Source organism: Xyrauchen texanus, chromosome 36 (assembly GCF_025860055.1).
Source record: "Xyrauchen texanus isolate HMW12.3.18 chromosome 36, RBS_HiC_50CHRs, whole genome shotgun sequence".
Taxonomy (NCBI): domain Eukaryota; kingdom Metazoa; phylum Chordata; class Actinopteri; order Cypriniformes; family Catostomidae; genus Xyrauchen; species Xyrauchen texanus.
This window is the reverse complement of record NC_068311.1, coordinates 7,268,128-7,290,814: the sequence shown is the minus strand read 5'-3', so window position 1 is coordinate 7,290,814 and position 22,687 is coordinate 7,268,128. Positions and strand designations below refer to the sequence as shown.

General features: G+C 36.0%; 1 protein-coding gene across 1 annotated transcript in view; it reads right to left on the bottom strand.

The window, feature by feature from the left end:
* Positions 1 to 3,266: 3,266 nt before the first annotated feature.
* LOC127629787 (suppressor of tumorigenicity 14 protein homolog) overlaps positions 3,267 to 22,687 on the bottom strand; it is a 55,438-nt gene continuing 36,017 nt past the window's right edge. Inside the window, exons 13-19 of the mRNA XM_052107030.1 lie at positions 22,503 to 22,610; positions 20,160 to 20,273; positions 18,304 to 18,423; positions 14,139 to 14,319; positions 10,604 to 10,875; positions 9,496 to 9,632; positions 3,267 to 4,929 (exon numbers count right to left, since the gene is read on the bottom strand). Of these exons, the coding sequence (XP_051962990.1) occupies positions 4,768 to 4,929; positions 9,496 to 9,632; positions 10,604 to 10,875; positions 14,139 to 14,319; positions 18,304 to 18,423; positions 20,160 to 20,273; positions 22,503 to 22,610 (1,094 nt within the window). The 3' untranslated portion in view covers positions 3,267 to 4,767. The remainder of the gene's footprint in view (positions 4,930 to 9,495; positions 9,633 to 10,603; positions 10,876 to 14,138; positions 14,320 to 18,303; positions 18,424 to 20,159; positions 20,274 to 22,502; positions 22,611 to 22,687) is intronic.

Genomic DNA, 22,687 nt, shown 5'->3' with positions numbered 1-22,687 from the left:
AATATTGCGCTGATAGAGCGGGTGTTGTGTGACAACATTATCTTGTCGTGTTTACCAGTCTCTCAGATTTCATCATGCCATGCTGAGTTTAACCGCAGGGATTGTTCAGGACATAAACACGTACTCATCTATAAACAAGTGAACTGATGTCTACCCTGGTAAATTCAGGGTCAGGTTTCCTTCAGCGGTCATCACTTGTATAGAAGTAGTATTGCCACAAATAACAAAACAACGGGCAAAAAAGAGTGTGTATAGATATATTATCAATAAAACTTAATCTTAATCCAAAGCATTTGTGGCACAATGTTGATTACCACAATAATTCATTTCAACCCACCCCATATTTTATATATATATATAAATTATTATTATTTGGGGTCACTTACAATAGAAGTGAATGGGGCCAATCCATAAACATTAAACTACTTACTGTTTTAAAAGAATAGCCACAAGACGTTGTAAACAATATGCTATACGTGTTAACATGATTTGATTGTGTTAAAATCACTTAATAACAATTGTTGTTGCCATGAAGACATAACGCTGTAATCCCTAAAACGACAGTGAAAACAAAAGGCCCCATTCACTTCAACACAATGGAAGTGTATGAGGCCAATGTTTTGAGGAATTAAAGACAAACAAAAACAAAAAATGTATACAAGCACGTCCATTAATTCTTCTATTAAAACACATATATTATTTGAGCTGTAAAGTTGTAATTTTTTAAAGTCAGTTTAGGGTTTGTTGACATCATTTTGGCAATGAAATTGTAAAAGAGGCTATAACTTTACACAGAAAAGGTTAGTAAGCCATTTTATCACACTCAAATCATGTTAGCATGCATATTGTTTATGTCTTGTGACTACACTTTTGAAACAGTGAGTATTTTAATGTTTACAAATTGGCCCCATTCACTTTCATTGTATCCTCTCTGGAACCCAGATTTTTGCTTTTTTTAAAAGGGTAAGTCAAAATATATTTTTTTGTTAATCAACATTATACCAAATGCTGCAATGACAGTTTTGCAGATCTTTGACATTCTAGCTGTCAGTTTGTCCAAATACTCAGGTGACATTTCACCCCACACTTCCTGTAGCACTTGCCATAGATGTGGCTGTCTTATCAGGCAATTCTCACTCACCTTACAGTCTAGCTGATCCCACAAAAGATCCATAACACTCTTTTCCAATTACCTGTTGTCCAATGTCTGTGTTTCTTTGCCCACTCTAACATATTCTTTTTGTTTTTCTTTTTCAAAAGTGGCTTTTTCTTTGCAATTCTTACAAAAGTCTGCACTACCGAGTCTTCCCTTTACTGTTGTACATGAAACTGGTGTTGAGCATGTAGAATTCAATGAAGGTGTCAGCTGAGGACATGTGAGGCATCTATTTCTCAAACTAGAGACTGTACTTATCCTATTGGTCAGTTGTACATCTGGCCTCCCACATCTCTTTCTGTCCTTGTTAGAGCCATTTGTCTTTGAAGACTGTAGTGTACACTTTTGTTTGAAATCTTCAGTTTTTTGTCAATTTCAAGCTTTGTATAGCCTTCATTCCTCAAAACAATGATTTACTGACATGTTTCTGGAGAAAGCTGTTTCTTTTTTTACCTAATATTGACCATAAGACATGCTAGTCTATTGCATATTGTGGCAACTCAGAAAAAAAAAAAACGGAAAAAACCACAAAGACAATGTTAAGGTTCATTTAACGAACCAAATAGCTTTCAACTATGTTTGATGTAATGGCAAGTCATTTTCAAGTAGCAAATTAGCAATTTATCATGATTACTCCAGGATAAAGTGTTGGAATGATGGCTACTGGAAATAGGGCCAGTCTAGATTTTATCAAAAATGACTTTTTTCAATAGTGATGGTGCTGTTTTTTACATCAGTAATGTCCTGACTATAGTTTGTGATCAGTTCAATGCCACATTGGTGAATTCATGTACCAATTTCCTTCTGAAACTACATAATTCCAAACCTTTGGTCGCCAGTTTGGAATCATTTACTGTCAATTCTAAATTGGTTTGCTTGTTATGTTGAAATTATGGTATAACTAGACTAGTCCATAGGACTTGCATGGATACTTTGGTTACTTTTGCAAAGCTTAATTATTATTATTATTATTATTGGAGCTTAACAGTAAACAAGTTCATATGAGGGTGAGTAAATGATGAACGCATTTTCATTTTTGGGTGAACTGTATCATACGTGTATTTATGGGATATTATTTTGTGTGTTTTGAGAGTTATTTGAACTAATTCCAAATGTAAAAAGTCGCCTTAGCTCGTATATGGAACAAATATTACGTGATATATTGCCAAATTCAACGTCTTGATATTATAGCTTCTATAATGTGAGGTAATATGATTAAACGTGAATAAATTATTTAGAACAATATCAAAACAAATTTATCGACTCGAGTAGCGCGCGAGTACAGTAACGGATTTTCGTCATTTATATGTAGGCTATTTTAATTTTCATGATGGAAGCAAAAAGTCAGAACTCGATTGGCCTCAAGTATAAAACCACAGCAAAACAAATGCGTGTTACACATCAAATGAAAGACCTGCAAGCATTTAGAGTAGGATATTGAAATAGAAATGAAAATGTGGATAAAAGAGTGATACTAGTAAACTAGATTTCATCAAATTAATTTAATCAATTCTTTATCTAGCTTACTGGGTTGTATTGTCCCATTTAGTAATAGTTGATCACTGAGAGGTCTTTGGTTGCCAATATACCATATTAGCATGTGCAAGTTGCTTAAGGGCAAGAGTTAAGGCACTGATTATACTGAGATCATATAAAAGGTTGAAAACTAATCTAAGGTCAAACAAGGTCCCACGTTCAATACTATGCCAACTATTTAAATCAACAGAGCATTGCAATGCAATGCTTTATTACACCTAGTGCTCTAAAATTGGAGCAAGGTCAAAACAAAGTACATTCACATCTATATTTCTGTATCATGGGGCTCTCAAGACACATCAAATAAAAGGGAAGATTTGTGAAGCTTTCTCTTTGAATTAATTTCCATTAAAGCTCGAGACCACTGATCGATGGGCGAATGATTGTTAAATACAATGTTGATGTTGGTTTTTACAAAGGCCAGCTGATTCAATATTGAGATCAGTCTTCAACTTTCTTCTGTACATTTGTTGTTTTTAGGAAATTAAATGAAATTGAAATGAACTGAAGCACTGTACTCTGGCACCAAGATAAAACAATTGAACAAGCAAAGACATGGCAAACTTAACACCAGCTTGTATTTTATTGCAAAGGAAACATTGTACATTTTGAACACAAAATAAAACATTTGATAGTTTAACTATAAAACAAAAGCGATCAAAAAACTCTTAAAACCTAAATTAACAAGACCAACAAGCACATGGAAAGATTTACAAAATGCCAGTCACCCAAAACACTTAAAAGAATGAGACATACACAGTCATTGCAATTTATCAATTGAAGTTGATTGAAATAGGTTCACAATTTTCAAAAAACTACAGCTTTCAAAATAATTTTTTAGATGCTACAAGAAAACTTAGTATACAAATATAGCATATACTTCTTGATGTATCTCAAAATACAGCTCAGGTCTCTCGTGCTTCCAGGGAAATTATGTCACTTCGCTACAAAACCTGAGCATCTTACCAAGCAAGTGGACTTTCCATGGGAAAGGTACTAGCCATGTCTATGAAGAACGAGCAGCATAGATTCCTCGATACGTTAAGGCCTCTTTGATGGAGAGACCATCCTACTAGGTTGCTCCAGCCAACAGCTCTGACATTGATTGGCTGGAACTTAACATTCAGCAGAAGTGAGTGACCTGGTTGGCCTTAGTTTTACTGGCAAATGGATGATGGAAATGTCCCATTTTTACCTAAACCTCCATTTTAGAACTTCTTCACTGAGGTACCAAGATCACACTGATGAGAAGAAAAAAAAAGTGAAACCAAGTGCAATTTTTACAAATATGTCTAAATTGAAAAGAAGCTTTTGAACTTGGCAATAAGAACTTCTGTTGGAGCTTGCACCAAAGCCTAAGACACAAACACCCTTGTTCTGAAAAGAGCCTGGGTACAATACTTGTAAAAAAGGCGCAAAATCTTGGGCATATGATGAACATAAATTACTTTTTAAAACATTACTCAGAAAGATAAAATGATCTCCACCAGGTCATAAGTCATGGCAAACTAATTATAGTCCAGCTTGATCTTTAAATGCCGTTCATGAAGTTACTGTTGAAGAATCAGTATTCAACTAATGGAAGCACTACAAAAGATGACATTCACAATTTGCCATCCAATCCTGATTGTAACAGTACAGCACACTAATATATATTCCCACCATACTGGTATATTTTCTCCAATAGGGTTGACTAAAGTTGAGTCCAACTCATTTAGACAATGTTGAACTCAACTTTAGATTGATACAGCTGTAAAACCAATGATTCACAGCCATAATGAATGAAAAATGCAATTATTATAATTTAAAAACCCTTAAAGTTTTCAAAAAGTAGGTCTGAAATGCATTTAATTCATGGTTTTGTGGTTTTGAATCATTTGGATTTTTTATCTATTTTGTTGTAAAGGATGCCAACCAAAGCTTTCAGTATTGACAGAGCAAGTGATGATTCATCACTAAATATTGATATACACTATAAATATTAAACTGAACATTTGTCCTCTTCAGCACTAAATATTTATGGTACTGAACATTCCTCTGTGTTGGTTGTCATATGATTTCAGTTCCAGTGTCCACTAGACAGATGTGATGCTACGGATCCAGTCACGCAGTTTGGTAACACGTGTGTAGACGCCGGGCTTGTTCCGTCGAGCGCAGCCTTCTCCCCAGCTCACAACACCAGCCTGGAACCATTTACCAACATCAGAATTGCATACAAGTGGACCCCCTGAGTCTCCCTAGAAAAGCATAAAGAAAGAAACTTGAAAACTTCATTCCATATTTTCCAAAATGATCTAAAAATAGAATGCAGGTGTTACTGTTGGTGCAAAACTGCAGAAATTGTAATTGCACACCTTCAGAAAGCAACCACTGCTTTGATCACCACATTCAGTAGTTGTCAAAGTAGATAATATACACCGATCAGCCACAACATTAAAACCACCTGCCTAATATTGTTTAGGTCCCCCTCGTGCCCCTGATATTCTTGCCATAGATGGTATTGATGATCTTCTCACCTCAATTGTACAGAGCGGTTATCGGAGTTACCGTAGACTTTGTCAGTTAGAACCAGTCTAGCCATTCTCTGTTGACTTCTGTTGGGGTTAACTATTCCTTTAAAAGGTATAGTTCACTGAAAAAAGTCAAGATTCACTAACCCCTGTGTGGTTATATACCCACATGAATTAACACAAAGGGAGAAATTGAGAAATATCTTGTGCTCAGTGATGTCCATACAAGTATAATTCAAAAAAAATTTAATTCAAAAGTCTATTAAATTATTGCAGGGAAAATGTTCACCGATAACTGATCTCCAGTGCGAGTGCACAAGAGCAACAGAATACACAGCCCCTACTCGTAAGATGAGCTGTTCAAGCAAAAACTAATTTTGATTATCTAAAAAAGGCCCATCACTGTGATAGTAACAACTATTTTTGAGTTTACAGAGTTTGAAGTCAAAGTCTAAGAGGAAATGCATTTCTATGCCCAGCCTTGTTTGTTTGAACCAGAGTACTCTGAAATCAAGCAGAGATTTGGAAAAAGGAAACATACACACTCAGAACCTACAGTAAGACAAAGTTTTGGAGGCTTTGCTTAAGCCCCGTTCACACCGACAGCAACATCTCTCGAGATAGCAACACCATCACATTAATTTTCAATGAGAGCACAACGACCTCCAGTGACATGAGCTGCCGCGACCATTGGTGACAGAGATCACAGTGGAAGCGACAAGACAAGAACATTTCAATTTTATGCCAATGAGTGGGGCCCGGGTATCTCAGCATGTAAAGATGCTGACTACCACACCTAGAGTTGTAAATTAAAATCCAGAATGTGCTGAGTGACTCCACGTGGCGAGCGGTGCGTGGATGCCGTGGAGAATAGCATGATCCTCCACACACGCTAGGTCTCGGCGGTAACGCGCTCAACAAGCCACGTGATAAGATGCATGGATTTACTGTCTCAGACGTGGAGGCAACTGAGATTCGTCCTCCGCCACCCAGATTGAGACGAGTCACTATGCCACCATGAGGACTTAAAAGCGCATTGGAAAAAACGTTATGCAAATTATGTGCGACATTTGCGAGCGACTACCAATGAGAGTGAATATGGATAAGGCCTAATAAAATGATGTGTTGGAAAACTGTGTGGCATTCTGAGTGAGTTTGATTCATATATTGATATAACCTTCGTCTTGTTTAATGATATGATGCATTAAGCACTGCTGCAGGTTATATAAAATCACTCTCCCTTGAAGAATGTGCATTTTACAGACAAAAGAACTGACTCCTAGTCAAATTAGAATGATATCTTCGTTTTATCTGCAGTATCATCTGTACTCAGCATTTCAAACACTACTATGGCCAGTTGTGCAGTCCAACAATAACATTAGAGCATCGGCAGCAATAGGCACATCAACCAGCGACGTAGATCGCAAAGTCTAGCGACATGCCACCTGCTGTGTGAATGGGGCTTTATCGAAATTGAACTGAAACAACTGGAGAGAAAGGTGGAGAGAGCTTGTACTGTCATGTCTTCTCCAATCTGAACCGGTATGAGAGACAAAAACTCCCAGTGAAGAGAGCAAGACCTCAGAGTAAGTCAGTAGGTGGGACACCATTGGCCATAAACAAGTCGTTTTGAAACCAACTAGTGAGATGCTAGTTTCACTATACTGTTATGAGAAATATTTGAACCAGTGCCAGTTCAAAGCGGACAGGCTACCTGGTGCGACGCTGCAAATATAATCCAAGCGATCGATAGAATGTCCTGTCGCCCGTCATGGCTGGTTATGACAAATACTCAACATAACATAAATAAAGATTTGCATCTCGTTAGGACTGAGTGTGACTATGGCTGCCTCATCAATCTCTCTCAGTTTGAATTCGGAGTACTCGGACAAATAAGGCTGGTCATAAAAATGCATCATCTATTCGACTTCAAACTCTTCAAACATGTTTTGTAAATTCTGTTCTCTGGTTTGTGTGCAGTAGTGTTGTGTTCTGTTGTTACTACAGCTGTGGCAGACTTATTTTTTAGATTATCAAAACCAGTGAACGGCCAATCCTACAAGCAGGGGCTGTGTATACTGCAGCTCTCAGGCATTCTCATGAACACGCACTGGAGATCAATGGTCGGTGAAGATTTTCACTAAATAATATATTCGATTTCGGTTTGTTTCTTACCAAATAATACCATACTTTTTTCCCTCAGAACAAGGCACGAGTCGAATGCAATAATTTATTAGACTTCTGAATTATACTTTTGCATTCTTTATGAAGCTCGAAGAGGTAGTTGCCATAAAATGCCATTGTATGACAGACATCACAGAGCACAACATTTAAAAAAAATGTCTTCCTTTGTGTCAAGAAAAACAAATGCAGTCATATGGGGTCATAACACAAAGATGAGTAAACAATGACTGAATTTTCATTCATCTCTTTAAGGTTTACTAATGTCTAGTTGGACATTTCTAATGTCCCCATAATTCCAATCACATAGAACACATTCTAAACTATGTAAACATTAGTAAACCTTAAAGAGATGAATGAAAATTCAGTCATTGTTTACTCCTCTTTGTGTTATGACCCCATATGACTGCGTTTCTTTTTCTTGACACAAAGGAAGACATTTTTTTTAAATGTTGTGCTCTGTTATTTAAATGTAAAAATGCGGAACGTTTTTTGTGAGGGTTAGGTTTAGAGGTAGGGTTAGGGGATAGAATCTATAGCTAGAGTATAAAAATCATTATGTCTATGGAGAGTCCTCATAAAGATAGCCACACCAACGTGAGTGTGTGTATGTGTGTAAAAAGAGTGGTACATGATGGAAAAGGCAAAAAGGAGGGGCTTGTGGAGCAATTGCAGACGTTTTAATTATTGTTGTAATCACCAATTTATTATTTTGTAGCTCTAATTTAAGATGCTTACTGTGTCATTACATTGCTATTATTCCTGAATGATTTGTTTTGTGTGTAATACAATTCGGCTCTTAATTACTTTGCCAATATTGCAGTGTTAACAGACATTGCAATAAAGCATATTTGAATTGGGAGGGAGAGAGAGAATAAAAGAATATTAGCGAGGAAGACCAGTATGGGGCAAAGAAAGAGCAAGAGAGAGTGAATGAGATTTCAAAATCTATCCGTTTCTATAGCAGAACTGAAAGATATAGAAGATTCATAAGACCAAGACCAGAACCTGTGTGGGAGAATAGCACACTAAGATGATTACACCTGGAATAAGAGACGCATGAAGTGTTCAGAAGAGGAAAGCAAGATGAATAACAAGATAGAAGTAGAAATTATGGAAATCAGCTCATTTAAATATCAGGGAACAAGGTAGAATAATTAATCTTCTCAGCTATGAGGCCATACACACACCACAGGAAGACAACAACATTAGTTGAGTACTCTGTTGGTATTATGCTCATATCATGTGTGTACTGTAGAAGTTTCTCAATGAACAAGATGAAAAAGACTCTGGGTTTGACAATGCATCTAAATGCCTATTAAAACCATTTGAATTCTTTAACCTGGAATACACATAATAATGTATTGCTCAATTTTAAATGAGAAAGGTGGGACGAGTATAGTTTTGTTCAATACTTAGCAATGTATATTTTGGAGAATGAGGGGCATATTTATTTTTAAATAATTGTTTTCATAATTTTACTCCTTTTTGTAAACAGATATTTTGGGAGCCAATCATTCCAGAGAATTTGTCTGAAAATAATTTCATTATTTCTGTGTGTGTGTGTGTGTGTGTGTGTGTTTGTTATGGACAGTTAGCATTGTATAACACTGTTCATTTTGTATGTGCAAGATACACAAAGGTTACATTCCTACAGCATCCCAAAGTGCCAAATTCTGAGCAAATGTATTTATTTATAAATTTTTCTGTGAGGTTTTTACATGGTCTATTAAATGTAGCCCAAAACAGACACAGGTGACACTCCTAAAGTTACCTGCATGTCTAAAAACACCCTATCCTGTCATGTTCATCTTATAAATCAACAAATTTCATAATGATATTTTCATATTTTGTTAGCATATGAACTTAAAAGAACTATAAAGTTATTATCTTAAATGTATGCCTTAGCAGCATGTTACTTCTATTGACTTCTATTTCTATTGTTATTGTTCAAAGAAAATCTCACAACATTTCAGACCTAAATGTACATATTTTTTAAATGTATTTGTGAAATCCTTGTTGTTTTTGTTTTGGCAATTAAAATGATAAAATTATCTTCATGTAGTCAGTGTCAGTCAGTGTGTGAGAATGTGTATGTTTTGTGTTTTTTACCTGACAAGCATCCACACCTCCGCTTAGGTGGCCGCTACACATCATTCTAGAGGTCACCTGACCCTCGGTCACAATGTTGCATACTGTATCATTAATGACCTTTACTTCTGCTTTCTGCAGGATTTGAGCAACAGTCCCTGTAACACATGCATATATACAAACTTTATAGCTTGTGAGTCCAATCAGTACTGTAATACCAAAGAGTATCTACTCAGAGAACTTTACTTCATAAGGGTTTTTGGACTTTAAATATTTCTTAAAGGAAAAAATAAAATTCCAAAAATAAAAATTCTCTCATCATTTAAAAATCCTCATGAAATCCCAGATGTGTATTACTTTTTCTTCTGAGAACACAAGATTTTATTAGAAAAATATCTCAGATCTGTATGTCTATACAATGCAAGTGAATGGTGACCAAAATTTGGAAGCTCCAAAAATCATATAAAGGTTGGACAAATGTAATCCATAAGACTCCAGTGGTTTAGTCCATGTCTTCTGAAGTTATCCAATTGGTTTTTGATGAGAACAAGACCAAACCGTAACTCCTTTTTCACTATAAATCTTGACATCAGCAGTCTCCTTGACGATCATGATTTCAAGCTCGATTAGACATGCATCAAGCACTAGGAAGTGTAATGATTGTGCCTAGAGACTGCAATGGCAAGGTATACAGTGAAAGGAGCTACACTTAATCGATTAAATCGCTTCAGAAGACATGGATTCAACCACTGAATTTTATGGATTACTTTTATATGGCCAAATTTTGGTCATCATTCAGTTGCATTGTATAGACCTACAGATTTGAGATATTCTTTAAAAAAATCTTTGTGTTCTGGAAAATATATTCTGACATGCGTAATATAAGTCTTCTGGAGGCATACAATTACAATACATAGTTAAAGTTATATTCACTATATATTATGTTTCTTAATGCAAGACACTTTTCGGTCTGAATGGCCCGCTTATCTAATAAAACATAGTGCTAAGTGACATTGAGAGAAAGAACGATAACTGTCAAACTTGTGAGACAAATAAGAACAAAAGGTAGCTCAAGGAAAGACGAACTTCAAATGCAAAGGGCAGCCCTCAGGCACACAATCTGGCTCACCTCCCTCTCGGAGCGTGCCCCAGCCCGTAACAAAGCAAGAAGTGCCCGCTGCGAAGAGGTGGGACTGCGCTGGAAGGCAGATGGGATGCACGGTGTTGGTGAAGTTCAACGGCTGGCTCAGTTCCAGCAGGGAGATGTCATAATCTGAGCTCATTGGTTCGTAGTTTGGATGAGTAATGATGGTCTTCAAAGTACGCTGCTGAACAGTGTTGTCCTGGAATTTCTGGTCCCGCAGACCGCTGTACGTCATCCAGTTAGCTGCAATTTTGTAGCTGTTGGATAAGAGATGGAGTAAGCATCTGGTTTGTAAATTGCTGTAGTGATTGACCGATATATTTCGGTCAAGACAATTAATTTTGAGATTACCATTTCAGATGATAACAAATGCCCACTTGAATAAAGGAATATTTAATCCATTAACCTTTTAGGATCTGAGGGTGTTTTTAAAGATTTCCTTTTTCAGTGGCATACCCAAAATTAAAGGCTAAGAAAAAAAAACAAACAAAAAAAAAAACACAAACAAACAAGGTAAAAAATAAGGTAGCTCTAAAAAACTGTTTTTGTTTTGTTCCAAATCATGTCACCTGTAACGGAGTACAATTTAAAAAAATAATGTATCCTGGTGTACAGAAACTCCAAGTGTCCAAAAGCCTCTCCAAACAAATAAAACATAATAACTGTATATAACTACTTGCACAAGAAAATACTACAATGACTAAAGGTATGCTCTCTCTCCAACGCAATGCAAGCATGAGTAAAGAGATCTCATTCAGTTCCATCCCCGGTCATTTGAGCCATCACTGAGTCGGTGTCATGTACTTGGTGCCATCTCCTGGCGGCCATATGAAATTAGAGTGAACGATCCTCTCTGCCAATATTTGGATGACTTTCAAATCTGGTTGCAGTGATCTGAATCCTAATACGACTGGTTTAGCGTTCCATGACGCTGGCCAGCATACTACATCATTTCTGATGGTCATCTGATCCATGAAAGTTAGTTTTTTAGCCAGATAGCAAATTATGTGTTGTGTGCATTGTGCCTTGTGTGGATTATCTAAAGATTCGATTATGTTGCAAGTGGGCTCATTTTAAAGATAATCGCTGCCTCCAAGTAATGGTATATGGCATTTTATGTTCCATTTATGGTTCGTGAAGTTATAAGCAATATAAGATATATAGATAATATAATATCCGCAGCATATAAGCAACTACCAAATAGGCTGGTTGTATTCTACTCTTTGAGAGCTTTCCATCAACATGAAACATGGCTATAGTTCAATATTATTATTGATTGCAGAAATACGTGCAGTGCAAAAGTATTAAATTATCAAAATGGAACATCTGATTTGTCTGCAAATTTCAAAGCACTTGTTCAGTTTTGGTCATAATGTATACTTGCTTTGTAAATACAGCTTCTAAAACATTTGAAAACCATACCTATTTTGTGTTGGTCAAGCCTGTAGTTATTAATAGTTTGATAAATATTTTTCTTGCCACACTGGCGGGCCCATCCGAGCTTAAAGGGTTAAAGAAAATTCCTTTGTAATTCACTAGTATCTGATGTTGTTCCAAACATGTATTAATTTCTAATGTCGGTCAAAGATCAGCCCATATTTTCACTACAGAGATAGTGGATATTTCCTCATTTAAAAAAAAAAAAAAAAAAAAAATGGGTACTTAATTTAAAAAGAGTTTTCAATTTAAATCTTGAATACTATTGCGAGTTCATGAGAAGCTCATACACAGTGGCATGCATGTACGTACGAGAACTTGTTTTGTTTTTAAACAAACATAGCAAGTTTTTAAATTAATATGTAAGCCACCGTGAACTATTTTCTTTCATAGAAGTCATAAACATGCAAAGTACATCAAGATTTTCACAGAAATATTTGGCACACTTTCCACTGCCATTATATTGAAAGGGCAGGCTATGATGTTAATTAAAAATCTCCTTTTGTGTTCCACATTAAGCAATTAATCTGGGTTTGGAATTCACAAGGAATTTTTCATTTTTTGTAAACTATTCCTTCAACAGAAGTGGCCACGTCCATTTTGTGAATAGAGACAGAGAAAGGACATCCATAGTCACATAATGTTTAAAATGGAGGGTTAAAATTGAGGCCTGGTATATTATACCACTCATATAGTACCATATTCATGTACTTACTGTTCATACTTCACAATGCTTACATTTCAAAGCCACTAAAATTATTAAAATGAATAATCTGGCAATATTTGTCCATTTTAAGATTATTGGCTGATATCAGAACTTGGCCGATTAACAGAAGTGGTAATTAGAGTTATTATTCTTATTTATTTTATTGAAGATTTCATATACAAACATATTTTTCTTTGGAATGAATAACATGCACCAATTAATCTTTCAAAACACTAGGTGCTTGCATTATAAATTACTAAGTCATTTATGGTGATTTCTTGTTGACTTCAAAAACAGTTCAAGAGAGTTTATGGTTTTAAAATGTCATTGTATTTGAGTTTCAGTCAAAGCAACTTGGAATATTTAATTAAGGCAGATATTTTATTGCAGGTCTAGTGCGCCACTTGCTGGCCAAAGCTAATAAATACCAGCTCATTCACTAGTAGCATAATCCAACACAGAGAGTGACTGTGCAGCAGAGAGAATGGTAGCTGATCCAGTGAAAAGTGCACATTAAGTAGATGTCTAATTTGCATCTGCAATAAAATCAGCTACTGACACATAACAGGCAGTAGACAAACGCAAGCAGGCAGACCAACATTGGGGGGAAAAAAGACAGTTTGGACACTAGTTTAAGCATATTAGCTTAGACACTAATGACCATTCAGTCCATATACACACTGCAAAGTGTTTAAGATTACAACCACATTTAAATGCAGGCATGAACCTCCTGAAATATCATTATGTGTGTGTTTATGGATTACAGGAGACATTACCCCCACTTGCGACAGTTGACAAAGTATATTATAGTTATCACAGCATTTTGGCTTAAATGTTCTCACGGCTATAAACAAGAAACATTGATACCAACATTTTAACCTGTTTTGGTGTTACTTATTTCTGACATTAATTTTAGCGCCCAAAGATGTGCTAACTGCTAACACGAGCCACATTTTAGCAAACTTTCCTTGACAGAGGGGCTGAATGCAGTTGTCAATGCTGTAAATAGAAGTCTGTGTGTACAGAATGGGAATAAAGGGATAGTTCTCCCAAAACTCTTTTACTCTTTTACTCACTCTCATATTGTTCGAAACCCGCATGGCTTTCTTTATTCTGTGGAACACGAAAAGAGTCATTGGGCAAAATTTTATGGACTGACAGTTTCAGTCCCCATTCACTTTCATTGTATGGAAAAAAAAACATCTGTCAAAATTCTCTTCATGTTACACGGAAAGTCCCACATGTTTGGAATGACATAAGGGTGAGTAAATTACCATTTGTTTTGGTATTATACCTGTAAGTACTCTAAAGATGAAAAGACAAAAAAAAAATAACTGTGTTAATAGTCATAGAGATATAATGCAATAATGGTCTCACCCAGTATCAGGCTGTATGAAACAGTGGGCTGCAGACAGCAGCCATTTGTTGGAGATGATGGAGGCACCGCAAACATGTCCATCTGTCTTGAAGTGCAGACTGACCTGCCATGGCCATTCACCCAAATCTGAATTCTGTCCACCCACAATACGGTTGTGCTTGTAGGGCCGGATTCCACAGTCTAAAAGAGAATCGTAAGAGTTGTTTAGAAGCCACAAGCAACATTCAAGATTAAGAAAGGGATTGCATATACATCTAAGATGAGAGGTTATTTGTTCTTATCATTACAGATCTTTTGCAAGACCCGAGGCCCAGCTGCAAAATAGCTTGAACGGTTTCATCTGGCAGATATAGAGTTCCTTGAACCATCTGCTGACTCAAAGGACCGTTGGCCTTTAACTGGGCTCAGCATAATCATAACAAGGCAGATATATAGGAGAAAGGAAAACGTTAGCTGATAAAAACACAATGAGGAAGCTAAAGAGAAGTGAAAAACCCTGAGGTCTATAAAAGTAGTATAAAAGAAAAGCCAAGAAAGGTTTCATTTTTTTTTTTTTTTTTAAATGGCCTCAGGCTCTGAATCCGAATCTTTCACACTAATTGCCACATTGCTGATGATACAGCAACATTTTTAAAATTAGAATTGTTATTAAAGTTACTGAAAACACAATGAGAAGTCTATTTATTTTTTTGTTATGACCAAAATCTTAAATCACAGTATGAGTAATTGTATATCAAGGTAGGGGTATATTTCACAATACAGTTATATTCCAGGAAATTCAATAAAAAATGGTTTACATTTTAAAGGGTTAGTTTACCCAAAAATTATAATTCTCATTATTTATTCATCCTTACACCTCAAGGCAGCCAAGTATTCCAAACTAATACAGTGCTCTGCACATACTTTAAGCACAAAGAAGTGTGTGAATGAGCTTCTCTCATGAATGCACCACGGAAACTGCGAATGTCAAGATTTATAGTGAATAAAGACTTTGGTTGGTTTCTCACTCAAAGTGATTGGATCACTTCAGAAGACATGAATTAAACCACTTGAGTCCTATGGATTACCTTTATGCTGACTTTATATACTTTTCGGAGCTTAAAATTCTTGTACCCCATTAACGAAAACACATATATCCTTCAAAATATATTTGTGTTCCGCAGAAGGAAGAAAGTCATCCGAGTTTGAGACGGCATGAGAAGTGAGTGGGTAAGTAAATGAGAGATTTATATTTTTTTGGTGGATCCTTTTAAATAACCAAGTGGTCATTTTTGCATAATCCAATACAAAAACAGTTTACATTTTTTTTAATAAGGTACAACCCATGGCAAAAATTATGGAATCACCACACTTAGAGGATGTCCACCCATATTTTTTACTTTGTAGAAAATAAACATAAACAGATGACACAATTTTTGTTTGATAGCTGAACATTCTGGCTTCATGAAACATCCCTGAAATAAATAAAATGACATTATTTTAATTAAATGGCATTTTTTTCCAGATCAAGTGGAGTAAAAAAAAAATAATGGAATCACCTTGTAATTGGCATTTCTAAAACAAATACTGGCACATGTCTAAAATCGCAAATTAGTCGGCATTTAAAAGAGAGTGCTTACAGACCTCAACAAGCTGTTGGACTTGGCTAATTGAAAGGAAACATGGACCCAACAAGAGTTGTCAATTGAATCAATGAAAAGGATTATAAAGCTCCTTCAAGAAGGAAATCCAACACGGAGTGTGCCGAAAGAAGTTGGTTGTTCCCAGTCAGCTGTGTCTCAAATTTGGGGCAAGTAAAAACAAAATGGCAAGGTTATAAAAGGAAAACATACAGGTAGACCAAAGACGACGTCAAAGTGTCAGGATGAAAACTCAAAGCAATATGCCTTGAAAATAGAAAATTCACAACAAAACAAATGAAAAACAAATGGGCGGAAACAGCCCATCATTTATGATATGGGATTGCATGTCAGGTAAAGGACCAGGGGAGATAGCAATCATTACCTCAACAGTCAATGCACAGGTGTACATTGAAATTTTGGACACTTTTCCCATTCCATCGCTAGAAAATAGGTTTGGCGATGATGAAGTTATTTTTCAGGATGATAATGCATCTTGCCACAGTGTGTGAAAGCTTTTCTTCAGGAAATTCATATCAACTCAATGACATGGCCAGGAAACAGTCCGGATCTCAATCCAACTGAAAATTTATAGTGGAAATCAAAAGAATTGGTCCATGACAAGTCTCCATCCTGCAAATCTGATCTGGCAACCACTATTCGAGAAAAATGGAACCATCTTGGAGAATATTTTTTTCATTAGTCCATGACTCAAAGAATTATAAAAGTACTAGAAAGTATAAAAGCCTAGAAAGTACTAATTGTGATTTTACATAGATACACACATATACACACACACAAACACAAAAGTTAGTTCCAGTCCTCAAATCTGATGAGTCACTGATGGTCTGACTGCATCAGCACTCGACGCTTCACTGTGTCTGTATCACTCTGCTTGTGTTCCTGCTGTTCTAAACTAAAGTGTAAGAGTAGTGCATATCTGTTAGGAGTTACTGGCTTTATTTTTGACATTACATATGTTAGCCAGCAGGGTGGCAAAAGAGAATTTGTGTGTAATATGAGCCAGTTGGTGACGTAAAGTTAATCCGTTAGTCATTGTTTACATGGAACTGTGCTCTGTGATTGCTCGTATTACCACTACATTACTTAAGCTAGGACATTGTTTTAAATGAACAATTTCAGGATTTAGGCTCATTGCAGCTGAGGAACAGGAAGAACTGTTTGATTACAGAACTCGAAGCACTTAAGAGTTTCCACATTGAATACACACCATTTAAAATATGGCGGAGGACATCGCTGTTTCTATAGTGATCGACTCTTGCACAGCTACCACGAAATAGGGAAAAATACCCCAGCTGAGAAAGCTGACCTTCAGAACGCTGACAGCATATCTGCTTGGAAGTGGCAACGTACACACACACACACACACACACACACACACACACACACACACACACACACACACACACACACACACACACACACACACACACACACACACACACACACACACACACACACACACACACACACACACCTAAAAACTTGTAATTGTTCATTGAACTGTTGTATAAGCAACTTCACAATCGCAATGGTGCTATATGGCCCTACATCAGCACTGCTGTAATTACCTACGGCACTCGGCCAGTGGCCGAATCACAACAGTGCTGATGTAGGGCCATATAGCACGATTGCGAGTGTGACATCACTTAAATATATGATTCCATAATGGTTTCCTCAACATTCAGTGATTCAATAATTTTTTCCTCTACATGATCTGGAAAAAATATGGCATTAATTAATGTAATTTAATTAGTTTGAGGGATTATTCACAAAGCCAGAATGTTCAGCTATAAAACTAAAATTGTTGTGTGTCATATCGGGGACTCTTTTTTTTATTATTATTATTTGCTACAATGTAAAAACAGCTGGGTGAACATCCTCCAAGTGTGGTGATTCCATCATTTTTGCCAGGGGGTTGAACTTGAGGGGGGCTCGGGGCAAAAATCTCACCAAAAATGACAAAAATGCTCCAGAAATAGAACATGTTGGGGTAAAGAAATGCTCTCAAAATTAATTATTCTGTTTTTTTATTTGAAACATCTGATATAGTTCTTAATATTATATTACGGTCCTAGTTTATACATATTATAGCACAAAAATGTGTTGATCAAATTAATGTGTTTGACACATTAAGATGAGACACAGCTGCACTGAAAAAAATAAATGCCGCATAAAAAGGTAAAAAATGCCTCTGATAAATCAAATCCAGGGGGCAAACATTGCCCCATCAAACAAAACTTAATTTCTGACACTGGTTGCAATGTAACTTGACAAACATATACAATTAAACTCTGCTTCATGTTGTGCCCAACAAAACCCTTTACTAACAATTTCTTCTCGATTTGACTTGTTTGAAACACGTCCCGCTCTGCATTTTCACGTTATTCTATATGTCTTGTTTCTCACATGTGAATATTACGTAAAACAGTCCAGCTAATAACAGTTGTGTAGATATCTCTACTGCAGTGTAAACAGTACAGCGGACACTAGGAATGCACTGTCATAAGCACATGTAACTTACCACAACCCTGTTCATCCGAACCATCAGAGCAGTCATTATCGCGATCACACTCTGCATTCACTTTGTTTACACAGTCCTTATTTTTACACTTGAAGGAGTAATCTGTGCAGACACCAACCGCTAAGGAGAGAAAGAGGAACAAAGTTCAAATAATTAAAATCAAGTTACACGAGGAGAATTAAACATCAAGCTCAGCTTCTATCCTTCACCAAAGAGCTATACAATGAACAGTTCTGAGATGGGGTGGTAAAGAAAGACTGCACAAAGTAGTGTAATTTCACTATTTCAGTGCAAGCTTTAAAACATGGCGTGATTTCTAGCACAACCAAATGGAATAGCAAAAAAACAAACAAAATAAAACTGTATTTTAACTTGTTTCCCAAACACTCCTCATCTTTCATTGGTTGGACTCAACCTCCTCATCTTTCATTGGTTGGACTCAACCTCCTCATCTTTCATTGGTTGGACTCAACCTCCTCATCTTTCATTGGTTGGACTCAACCAATAGCGTGAGTTTGGGGTAGAACTACGTTGCTGTACTGAGCTAGTTAGAATACTCAGACAAACAGAGCAAAATCTTGATAGTGTCATAAAGCAAACTGATTATAGTTATCTCTAAATATATATTGCAGGGATGGAGAATTATTTTAACATAATATATAAAAAATATAAAAAACAACACTGTTGCTCAAAACGGTCTATTTTTCATATTAAAAGCAAGTTAATTTTCACATTAATTAATGGCTCTGATGAAGATTTGAAAACAGCTTCTTAATCCTGTAAAGCATATGAAAGAATTGTCATAAAATGCATTTTTTATATATTAAACTGTTTTCAGTACTATTAGTGCAACTAAATGTAATTTTTTTAAGGTCATTGCCCAGCAATTAATTTTGTGTAGGATATTTGTTATTTAATGTATTTAATTTTAATTGCTACAGTGGTAAATCTTGGTGTATCAGAGGACTCCCTTTGCTTTTCAGACATACCAAATATTTGAGAGATTGGCCATGACAATTTCCTCTCCTTGGTCTATAAATATGGCTTGAAATAGCACAGTTTAATTCAGCACATCAAATACAATCTGAATAAAATATTTTTTCAATAAACCATTTTTATCATATGCATTTTATACTCTAAACACTATATTGAAATAAAAAAAAAGGAAAATTGTCAAACTTTTTTTTATATAAACATTGAAAGCAATTTTTTTCCACAAATAATCATTAGACCGTGTCATAAACATGTGAAACTTACATACCATTGGTTGTGAAACAGGAGCCGTCAAACCTGTTTATCATATTTGATACAAATGGCTTTATATGGTTTAAAAAAGTAGATTGGATTTGAGCAGGTACGTAGCCAATGGACGGGCCTGACGGGCCAAGGCCAACCACTATGAAGCTTAAAACCTGAAGTGTTAGCTAATTAGCAAGTTTTCTTGGCTGTCTCAGTCATTTCACACCTGTGAACGTGTTAACAACCATCTAGACAGTCATACTTTTACAGTAGTGTGTTAGAAAATCTGCCTTTTGACCAGCAGTAATGAGTATCAGTAAAATATATACATTAAATATGTAAAAGTCTTAAAACTAATAGCAGGGGAGACATTACTTTTTTCTTTAGACTTTTAGAAGCTGTGAGTGGACAGACTTTGTCTCTTCAATGATATGAACTGTATTAAGCTATCAAAAAGCTCCTAAATCACATCTAATTTTCAATAACTGTTGTCTGGAGTTCTTTAGTAGACTGTAGAACTGTAGAACCAACTGAAGAGACTATACATCTATCAGTTACAGCCTCGTTGATGGCGCTGCTGTGAATTAGGTCTAGAAGGCAAGATTAAATCTACTCACATTCCATGCAGGCGACCTCATCGCTGCCATCAGTACAGTCTTTTTTTCCATCGCATATAACGTCCTGTGGAATACAAACGCCATCTCCACACATTCCATGAGCCTTGCCGCAGTCTATTCCGGTGAAAGAAATGGTAGAGAAAAAGGTTAAGTTTGTCTTTCAATCATGGGCATAGACTCCAGGGGCTATGGGGGGAGGTAACCCCCCAATAATCAAAACAAACAAGTACAACTCTCCCCATTATTTATACCCCAAACCTAATCCTAACCCTAGCCTTAACCCATATTACGTATATCTATTTACCGAATAAACTCACTACTTTCTTGGGTAAGTACAATGTAAATATACTTAAAGTAAAACTATTTCAAAAAGTGCTATTCAAACTGCAAAAGGTAAGACGCAGTAATTTCACATTTGATCAAAACTGAGTTCTAACCGAAATCAGGTCTCTTGGACTATGATCCATTCTGTGACTGATGGATTTGGCTAAAAAATGCTCATATTAGATGTCTGATCTCAACCAGAGCCTGACGGGACTCGAAAAACCATCGGCTATCAGGCTGCGCTCTGGTCAGCTTTTCAAGTGTAACCTCGGGTTAGGTCCGGGTTTGTAATTATTGAAAAATGACATGCTCGACGAGATTTAGGGGCTGTTCATGTTAATGCATACATTTTGCCGATTTTCAATGTAAACAAGCATTGGACGGACATCTTTGACTGACAGTTTATTTTTATTTTTTTTTCAAAAGTTAAAAAGAACCTTTATTTTTCTCAACACATTGTGAGACATTTGCATTTGGTTTTATTTGTTTCGCTTTTTTAGGGCAGGTGTAAAGGATTCAATGATCTGAAGTTCAGAAAACAGCGCTTGATAAACAGAAGACAATGCTATTTCTCTTTTACCCTGGTGTGCTGAGGTAAAAAAAACATACAGTGCCACCAGAAGCCTGCGGTCGGCTAAGGAACGTCGCCTTGTCGTACCAAAACAAAGAGGCACTTTCCCGGACTTTGTTTCATCATACCACGGTGGTGGAATGACCTTCCCAACTCAATCCGGGAAGCTAACTCACTCTCTATCTTCAAAAAACAGCTAAAAACACATCTTTTCCAAAAGCACTTAACCGGTCACTAAAAAAAAAAAAAAAAAAAAATATTTACATTTCTTGTTGCACTTAAATCTGTTTTGTATACTATTATGATGATAGTGAAACTTTGTAATATGGCACTTTTTGTACCACTGTCTCCCTAAGATGATTCGCTGATGTTCTTCCTCTTTTGTAAGTCGCTTTGGATAAAAGCGTCTGCCAAATGAATAAATGTAAAATGTAAATGTAACAAAACTGTTTGCGGTTACTTTTATGAATGTTACCTATGATGCTTAAAAGTAATATTCCAAGTGTAATACAAGTTAAGCTCAATAAACAGGATTAGTGGCATTATGTTGATTGCCATAAGAAATTGTTTTGTCTCATCCCTTCTTTAAAAAAAAAAAAAAAAAGCAAAAACTGAAGTTAAGAGTTTCACTTCCATTGTGTTGGAGAATTTATAAGCACAAATATTTATCTTATTTATATAGCTTATTAGCTTAGAATTGTATTAAAGCACTTAAATTAATTCTTCTGTTAAAACTTGTATATTGAGCTGTCAAGTATCAAACTAAAATCATTTTAACATACATATTGTTTAAATCGAATGACTACTTTTGAAACAGTGAGTATTTTACTGTTCGCAGGACAAGTTTAAATGAATTTCAGTGGTATTCAACATTATGCCTCAAATCCTTTCGAATGAGATTAATTTATATTGAATCCGGAATATTGCTTTAAATAAAATATAGCATATTGCAACAAATTTACTTGCTTGGAAAATACATTTTAAAGAGATTGAGTGATTTTCAGTTCGGGTCTGGCTTAAAATTTCAAAGTACCCATCGGATCAGGTCAGGTCACACACTCTCGGATACAGGCCAGGTTAGGGCTTCAACCTAAGGCCTGTACAGACCTCTATCTTAGAGGGGTAAAAATTTGATAATCCACATGGTTGGACAATCAATCAAAAAACTTTGAAACCATTTCTTAGTTTCACAGTTTTGTGGTTAATGCATTTTGAATTTGTAAGGCAGTAGTAATTTCTTAGGTGTAAAACTTGTATTATGTGTGGAAAAATTACTTTGCATATCTTTAAGTGTCTTATTGTGCAAATTCCCTTTAGTTCTATTAAAAGACTTTTTGTCATACTTCCTCCCTGAGATTAAGAGTCCCATTTAGAAAGAACTTTCCAGAAATGTTGCACTAAAAACTCTGACAATGTTATTTATTCTCAGCTGGAGATAAGATACTCACCACAATCCTGCTCATCGCTGTTGTCCCCACAATCATCCCTCCTGTCACACACACTGTACGGAGGCCTACACAGGCCATTTTTACAAACAAACTGGTCATCCTCACATTCTGGAACAAAATACACAGACATTAATTAATTTGAACACTCCTATAAAGATTTTTTCACATGCAAATAAACGGATACG